We start from the raw sequence: 9,359 nt of genomic DNA, 5'->3' as shown, positions 1-9,359 counted from the left end.
GTATGCATGCCATTTTCGGAATTCATAAAATATGTTGAAACCACGATTTTGAACCTTAAGGAAAAATATGCGAGGGCATGGACGAATAAAGTCTTGCATCTAGGGTGTAAAACCACAAACATTGTTGAATCGGCTCATGGAGTGTTGAAAATATATTTGAGGAGTGGCGTGGGTGATTTGGCATCATGTTGGGATGAAATTCACAAGATGTTGGCCGTGCAATTTGGTGAGAAATACAAGGAAGTTTTGGGAGGAACAAAACGGTCTTTGAACACAAATACAAAAAAATCAAGATGATGAGAGACTTGGAGGGTTATGTATCTAGACGTGCATTGAAATTTATCTATGATGAATTGAAACGCTCCAAGACATTCGACTTTGGTGAGGAAGATTGTGGTTGTGTGCAAAAGACATCGTACGAGTTACCTTGTACGTGTATTATTGCCATGAAGAGCAAGCAAAAATTGCCTCTTGTCTTTGATGATATATACCCTCATTGGAAAAGGTTGTGTGTACAAGGAGAAAAGATTGATGATGATTTTTCCGTGATGGAGGAGTGGAATGGCATTCAAGAACTTCTCAAGAAAAGCCCTTACAATATGAAACTCCACATCAAAGAGATGATGCGTCAAATAGCATTTCCGAAAACCACAATATTGTCTATGCCTTTGAAAAAGGCGGTCACCAAGGGAGCACCTAAAAGGAAGAGGACTACACTCAAAGTGTCATCATCGGGTCGAATCCCCTCTAGGTGGGAGACTATTGACTCTCAAAATTCAGATAGTCAACCTTCACAATCCAAGACGTCACTTCCAAGGAGGAAAGATGCCCGCCTTGGCACTTACTCCCGCTCACAAGCTTAATCGTCTACTTCCAAACCGTTGAGGAATATCCCATGCATTTCACAAAATTCAAATGTCATGAGACCTTTTGTTGAAGATATTGTCAATGTTAAAAGGGATGGTCATTGTGGATTTCGGGTGATAGCTAGGCACTTGGGAAAGGATGACGAAGATCATGTTTTGATTCGTTATGCACTTATTAATGAGTTGAAAAATCACAAGAGTGACTACATGCCGATATATGACACGGAGGAGCGTTACACCAAAATCTTGAATGGTTTACACCCTCCAAAATGTACAATTGGTGTTGCGCCGGTAGATAAGTGAATGACCACTCCGTATATAGGCCACATTATTGCTTCTTGCTACAAAAGAGTCGTTGTTCTATTGACTTTGCCCGAAATGGGTGGTTCATGTGAGACATATTTCCCAATCCGAAGTGCTCATCCACTTAATCCACATTCCAACATCATGTGTCTTTGCTTAATTCCCGGCCACTATCTTCATGTTATTTTGAAGGAAGGTTGTCCGTTACCACCGAGTTGTAAGGAGTGGATGACTCACAAGATTGGTGAGGCGGGGAATTGGCATTTTGCGTTTTTGGATAGACAAAACGCTTACAATGAACTCATGTCCAAGGAGCCGATGCCGCCAAAGAAACCAACAAATGAGCACAATCCAATTGTTTGTGATGATACTCCCACTCCGCAAAAAAAGGAAGAAGAATTTGAATGGACGGAAGACATGGAAGAAGACGACAATTTAGGAATTTCACTAGATCTCTTAGATAGGTTATTATAGGTTAGGACACTTATAGGTCGGTCGGTGTTCGTCCTATTTTTTTGTGGTATTTCACCCCGACGTATTTTTTGGTGGCCGGTTATGTAATTTGGATATTTGTGGCAAATATGTAACTAATATTATATATATTAAATGAAATGAATTATTTTTTTGGTGGCCGGTTATGTAACACCAATTATTGCTCGCATTACTTACTTTGTCAATAATTATTCAACTACTTATTTTAACTCATTTCTCTCATATTTGTTTTTCATTATATTTTTGTGAAGTGAAACATGTCTGAAGATGCACAAGATCCGATTAAACTTGAAGTTCGTTATGTAGATGTCAAAAAACAGTATCTTTTTGTCCGATTCGTTGAAGTGTAATCATTATTTAAGTGTAATAGTGTAATATTTTCCGAATTTGTGTTCGTATTGTTGAATTTTAATGAATTTGTGTTTATGTAATTTGACCATTTATATGAGATTATGTAATTTTATAAATTTATGGACACATTTTGATCCAACCACGATTACACTTTAAAAAATTGTATTGTCACATCAAAAAAACCGCACCATCTGATCAAACCAACATCACATTGATTTGGTTTGGTTCGAATTTAATTTTAAAAGTAAACCAAACTGCATATTTTTTTATCTTGCAATTCAAATGACTTTTAACCTCAAACCCGAACCGCACCGGAAACACGCTTGAGGTCAAGAACGTTGAAAATAGAGTCTATAATCTGTATATATAATCTGAGTATTTCACCTTACTTTTATAATCACATTTGAGTGCATTCTGCATAGAAACAAAACTGAAATTGGACACACGTGATATCGCATCAGTTCATCTCATAGCTGTACTATCATCCCTGTCTCTCCCCACCAAACCAAAGATGGCGAACGCCGACCCTTGTAGAGATTTCGTCAAAGATGTTAAGCGCATAATCATCAAGGTAACAATAACTCTTATTCATTTTCATTCATTCTACTATTATCTTATGTATGCATTATTTAATTCACAAAACTTCAATACCAATGGATAATGCAAATGGCTAAGCTTGTGTTTATTTTGATTCATTTTCAAGGTTGGTACTGCTGTTGTTACTCGCCAAGATGGAAGATTAGCAGTTGGAAAATTAGGGGCACTCTGTGAGCAGGTCAAAATTCCATTTTTTATTATAAGAGAATAAAAATTGGATTTTGAATGTACCATCAATGACCCTTTTGAAAATAAATGCAGATTAAGGAGCTTAACATTCTTGGTTATGAAGTTATTTTAGTTTCATCAGGTGCTGTTGGTCTTGGTCGCCAAAGGCTTAGATATAGAAAATTGATTCAAAGTAGGTAAGTGATGTGTAATGTAACTTTGATCACCTTTTGTCATAAATGGTTGCTCTTTAGGCCCCTGTGTCGCTCAGTGCAGACCATATACACCATCGAAAGATAGATTCCGATAGGCAAAAAGAATAAAAAAAACACGCTTCAGAAGATATCTTCCGGCAACACGGAGAGGGCCTAAATAGCAATTATCTTTGTTTTGTTGCTTGCTTTCACCACACACACACACCTACATACATACCCTTTGAAGTGCTAAGGGTACACAAGACTGTTTTTTAAAGTAGTTGAATTGAAATTATAATTTTTTTGGGAATTTTACAGTTTTGCTGACCTTCAGAAGCCACAAGTTGAACTTGATGGCAAGGCTTGTGCTGCTGTTGGACAAAGCAGCCTTATGGCTACTTACGATGATTTATTTAGTCAGGTTATTACTGTTGATTCAATTAATTGATTTAGCATCTTATGGTTTGCTATTGTTTAAAATTTGATATAACATCTTAGGATAGTTGACATTGTTCTGTTAAATGTTAACTCTTTTCTCTACCTGTTTGTCTTGTAGCTGGATGTGACGTCTGCTCAGCTTCTTGTTACTGACAATGATTTTAGAGACCAAGATTTTAGAAACCAACTTTCTGAAACTGTGAAGTCGCTTCTAGCACTAAAAGTTATTCCAATATTCAACGAGAACGACGCAGTCAGTACTAGGAAAGCTCCATATGAGGTTTGTTTCTGATTCGTTAACAAAGCATAATTTAAACTTGGATTCAATACTTTGTGAAGAAAAAAAAATAGTCGCAATATGTTTAATTGTATACCTTTTCGCTGATATGATCTAGGCTTCACTAGCAATAGACAGAGACCCAAATTATATTTTTCGCTTTTTATAAATTTTCTGAACTAAAGTGGGAGTCCTGACACAACGGTCAAGTTCTTGTCATGTGACTGAAAGGTCACGGGTTCAAGTCCTGGAAACAGCCTCTTGTGTAAAAAACAAGGTAAGGTTGTGTAAAATACACCAATTGGCGGGACCCCTTCCCGGACCCTGCATATGTGGGAGCTTTGATTCACACGGGCTGGCCTTCTTTTTTTTTTTTTTTTTTAAGAAATTTTCTGAACTTTATCTATCACACTCTAATATTGATTATGTGTCCAAGGCTTTCTTTATACTGATCATTATATGGTGAAAATTGATTTAATTATTTATGCATAAAACCTAAAAAAATACTTTAAGTGTTTCCAACTCATTTTTTGCAGGATTCTTCTGGCATATTTTGGGATAATGACAGTTTATCAGCTTTGCTGGCCTTGGAATTAAAAGCAGATCTTCTTATTTTGTTGAGTGATGTAGATGGTCTTTATAATGGCCCTCCAAGTGATCCACTATCAAAACTTATTCACACATACATCAAGGAAAAGCATCAAAATGAAATTACTTTTGGAGACAAGTCTAGGGTTGGAAGAGGGGGAATGACAACCAAAGTAAAAGCTTCTGTTCATGCAGCTGATGCCGGAATTCCTGTTATCATTACCAGGTGCACTGCTGTTTTATTTTTGCATTTCTCAAAAACACCATTTTATTTTATTTTAACACATTTTTTGTGGCACCATTTTCAGTTAGAAATATATTAGTTAGGGAATGACATGCAAACTCACTATTTTCCGTAATGAGATTTGCTTATAAGCTTTTTACCCCCTTTCCTATGTTGATGCATTAGTCAGAATTCATAATGCCAAGAACACTGTGAAATCCATTATGTATGTTGCATACTCCATCCGATTCTCATTTTTGCAAGTTGGTTCTGCAACATTTTATTTTTCTCCTTTCAGTGGTAATGCAGCTGAAAATCTCACTAAAATTCTCCAAGGACAGCGTATTGGTACCCTATTCCATAAAGATGCACACAAGTGGGTCCCTTCAAAAGAGGTTGATGTACGCGAGATGGCTGTTGCCGCTAGGGACTGTTCCAGACGGCTTCAGGTCTCTTTAACATCTTAACAATTAAAAAATGTCTCTCACATCCTGGATATTACCAAGCTTTCAGTATACCAATCCTTCCAAAACATGCTAATCTCCTAATCTTACATTACAGGCCGTGTCTTCGGAAGAAAGGAAACAAATTTTGCTAAATATAGCTGATGCATTGCAATCACGTGAGAAAGAGATCAGGATTGAAAATGAAGCTGACGTTGTTGCTGCACAAGAAGCAGGATACGAAAAATCCTTGGTTGCTAGGCTGGTTTTAAAGAGTGAGAAGGCAAGAGACAGTTCACATAAAGAAGAAATTATTTAATTTTTAACTAACTATATATATTTGTTGAATTTTAAACAAGCTGCAAAATTTCTCATGATAAACTATATAATTGACAGATCGTAGGTCTTGCCAACAACATACGAATTATTGCAAACATGGAAGATCCGATTGGTCGAGTTTTAAAACGAACTGAGGTAATGAAAAGTTTGTTTTAGCTATATATGTAAAATATAATACAATTTGTTGCACGTTAGTTATCTGTTTGCAAACTTTTGTTTTTTCTGTCAAACAACTAAGGCGGCTTTTTAAACTGAATCAGTCTAATTATATTTATTACAGTTTCTAGTTTTACGCCATACTAGTAGATACAGTTTACAAAGGAGATTACTTGTGTTTTTTTGCAATTGTGTACAAGTGTAATTATTGCCAAGTCATAAAGTCATGTATTGAACAAGTTTTTCATCAACACTCTTGATTGTACTGGTTAATGATGGTTATTGATCTATGATATTTCTGACAGATTCCTTTTTATTTAGCTTGCAGAGGGGTTAATTTTGGAGAAAACATCATCTCCTTTGGGAGTCCTTTTAATTATTTTCGAGTCTCGCCCTGATGCATTGGTACAGGTGAATCAAACCATTTCATATTTTTTGGTCTTCCTCTCGATTGATTTATAAATGATTCTTTTTCTGCTCGGACAACTTTGACTTAATTATCTAGTAGATATTGTCTACCAAGCTGTAGGTCAGGCCTTACTTTAGAATAATAAAATGAATTCATTTTTCTTACATCAAATGAACTTATTTAAATTTGAAAACGTCTACATTGCGTTTAAAAAACCATTTTTAGATTGATTGATCATTGATCTGACTTATTTAAACTGACTTTTAAAAAACCATTCTAAGCCAGTTTCTTCATACAATCTGAACAGATAGCTTCCTTGGCAATACGAAGTGGGAATGGGCTTCTCTTGAAAGGAGGCAAGGAGGCTAATCGATCAAATGCCATTTTGCACAAAGTTCAGTTTCCAATTAAATGATAATTTGACAACTATTTTCTTTTTATTGTATTTATGCATTTTTTTTTTTGGGTAATTGACCCTATCTAAATGTTCAGGTAATTACTGAAGCCATACCTGATACTGTTGGTTCAAAACTTATTGGACTTGTGACGTCAAGAGCTGAAATACCTGAGCTACTTAAGGTGAATACAACAGTACAAATTAATTTTTGGTTTCTAAGTGTGCTCACTTTGAATAGACTGTGGCGCATTTCACTAAGCTGGAATCTGCATTCTTTTTGTTTTTCAGCTGGATGATGTAATTGATCTGGTGATTCCAAGAGGCAGCAATAAACTTGTTTCTGATATTAAGAGTTCGACGAAAATCCCTGTTCTAGGTCATGCTGGTAAGACCTTTAAGCTTAATATACAAGCAATGCTTCATATGGTATGGTAAATCTTTTTTCAATAATAATATAATAGTAACTATTATATATAATGTTATTTTATTGCCAAAATCAGATGGAATTTGTCATGTCTATGTTGATAAATCTGCTAATTTGGAGATGGCTAAGCAGATTGTACTCGATGCTAAAACAGATTATCCATCAGGATGCAATGCCATGGTAATTAACGTATTGGATGATACTGCAAACTCTGTTACTTTTCATCATCATGATGCCTTAATATATATTATTTAAATTTGAACTCTTAGGAAACACTTCTTGTTCATAAGGATTTGGTAGAGAAAGGCTGGCTCAATAGTATTAGTGTCAATTTGCGGTCAGAAGGTATAAATTTTGTCAAACTGTTCTATACTAAGAGAATTATCTTCTGGCATCTTTTTATGATTGAAGAATGACTTCTTGAAGTTAATTGAGCTATTACATTGAATATAAAGTTTATCTTGTAAGGTTTCTGAAATGGTTAGATGATTTAAAATTTATGTAGGTGTTACGTTATATGGAGGACCGAAAGCAAGTTCTCTGTTGAATGTTCCACTTGCTCGTTCATTACATCACGAGTACTGTTCGTTGGCTTGCACCGTGGAAATTGTGGATGATGTTTATGCAGCTATTGACCATATAAATCGTTATGGAAGGTATGTTACTCTCACGTGTTTTATAAGAGATTTCTTGAATTGTATTTTCCTTTCATTCATCTTTTCTGATGTTGTCGCCATTTCCCATTGTGGCAGTGCACATACCGATTCCATTGTCACAGAAGATCATGAAGTAGCTAATGTATTTCTTCGTCAAGTCGATAGGTATTGTTCGAAAAACAATATATATTTTCTGTGTTCCCTCTAATCAAATATTATATCAAGGCATTCCAATATTTTGTGAAATTTAATTACTTTTTTTACAATGTTATTTAGGTATTAATAAACAGTAAACACAGCATACCTTTTTCTTTTTAAGCAATTGACCCTTTTTTGAGATTACAAATCATTTTAAAGTGCCATTTATATATGAATAATGTTTGGTATATTTGTAGTGCTGCTGTTTTTCACAATGCTAGTACAAGATTCAGCGATGGAGCACGATTTGGATTAGGCGCAGAGGTATGATGCTTTAAAATATTTGCCCAGCAGCTTGTGCTAAGGTTGTTGAGTTAATTGATAATTATATTTTGGGCTTTAATAGGTTGGAATAAGTACAAGCAGGATTCATGCTCGGGGTCCAGTAGGAGTTGATGGATTGTTAACAACCAGATGGTATAAGCTGATGCTCCTTCTAATACTTTAGAAACATTAAAAATAAACCTTTCTGTTTCTTTCTTATTGAACTAGGAATTTTATTCAGTCTCTTTTTAGTTTATATGATCAATTTCAACTATAATAGCTCGTCACAATCATACGCGGTACAGAAGATTTATGTGAAACAAGTTCATCGTTTATGACCATAATAGGCCTTGTTTGGATAAACCATAATTAAGTAATTATAGCATTGGAGCTTATCATATAGATGCTTATATTTAAGCTATTTCTACATCAAAGACAAAATAATGTCGGTGTTTTCATAACCTATCCTAGAGAGTTTATAGAAATAAGCTGAAAACAGCTTATAGACATGTCATAAGCTGTTTCCATAGCTCTCATAAACAGTCTCACAAGTGTTTATATCAATAAATAAGCTCAAGTAAGGCAATCCAAAGCCAGATAACCACCAACTAGTTGGTATATATACTGATGCATGAGCTATTATTCATTTGCCAATGCAGGCTTCTCAAAGGAAATGGACAAGTAGTAGATGGTGATAAAAAAGTTACCTATACCCACAGAGACATAACTACTTGATTTGTGAGTTTTGCTACTGAAAATCCACATGAAGGGACGGCAGGCAAGGAAGTTCACTTGGTTGTAATTTATTTTCTTGGGTATTTTTCTTCTGTGTTCAGAGTTAGGTTCAAATTGTACAATGTTTAATTGAGAGAAATGATGATAATTTGCATTACTTGTTGCTGCATTTGTATTCATTGTGTTTGTACAATAAACTTGTTTCCTTCCCAACTTAGGAAATTGGTGATCATTGTGTAAGAATTTTTTTCAAGTAATTGAAGTTTCCACAGTTGTGCAAATAAATAGCTCCAAAATAAAAAGGAAATTTTTTTTTTCATTGCTCTGTAATTGCTTATGAGATGAAGATTGACAGAACTTGAAGTTTCTTAGTTGATAGTTTGCATGTGGATACTTTCTTAATAGTTTAAGTATATATAATTTATTTATTTTTAAAAAAAGTATTGGTGACTGTAGCCAATGCCTAATAGTTTATCTTGGTTTGTCCTATCCCTTGGACTGTCATTCATCTGATCTATCCTTGTTTACTATTGAATTTACATATCTCTTCTACAGATATGTTCAGACCACTTGGGAGATTCAATAATCATTATTCATTTTTGAATTTTTTTTTATATGAAATCAGTCATTTACAGATATGCAGCTTTTACCAAAATCGTTTAGAGAGAGGATTAAAGGATTATATAGTTTGTACCAAAAAAAAAAAAAAAGGATTATATAGTAACACTAATTTGATAAAACAGTTCTTTGGCGAGTTAATGTAGAGGATTTATGTGGTACTATTTAAATTTTTGAAGTACCTAGTTAGAGATTTGTTCCATTTATAAGCCAGGCTAAATCT

General features: G+C 34.7%; 1 protein-coding gene across 1 annotated transcript; it reads left to right on the top strand.

Moving 5' to 3' along the window:
- The first annotated feature begins 2,409 nt into the window (after nt 1–2,409).
- On the top strand, nt 2,410–8,803 carry LOC11410328 (delta-1-pyrroline-5-carboxylate synthase). The gene is made up of 20 exons (XM_003600714.4): nt 2,410–2,583; nt 2,716–2,787; nt 2,871–2,974; nt 3,290–3,392; nt 3,528–3,689; nt 4,223–4,500; nt 4,796–4,946; nt 5,059–5,223; nt 5,337–5,414; nt 5,757–5,846; nt 6,152–6,238; nt 6,337–6,423; nt 6,530–6,626; nt 6,742–6,845; nt 6,935–7,010; nt 7,171–7,321; nt 7,418–7,486; nt 7,717–7,783; nt 7,866–7,936; nt 8,443–8,803. The coding sequence occupies exons 1-20, from the start codon at nt 2,524–2,526 to the stop codon at nt 8,516–8,518; spliced, it is 2,148 nt and encodes a 715-aa protein (XP_003600762.2). The 5' UTR covers nt 2,410–2,523; the 3' UTR covers nt 8,519–8,803.
- The last annotated feature ends 556 nt before the right edge of the window (nt 8,804–9,359 follow it).

Source organism: Medicago truncatula, chromosome 3 (genome assembly GCF_003473485.1).
Source record: "Medicago truncatula cultivar Jemalong A17 chromosome 3, MtrunA17r5.0-ANR, whole genome shotgun sequence".
NCBI classification, from domain to species: domain Eukaryota; kingdom Viridiplantae; phylum Streptophyta; class Magnoliopsida; order Fabales; family Fabaceae; genus Medicago; species Medicago truncatula.
This window is presented reverse-complemented; position numbering and strand designations above follow the sequence as displayed.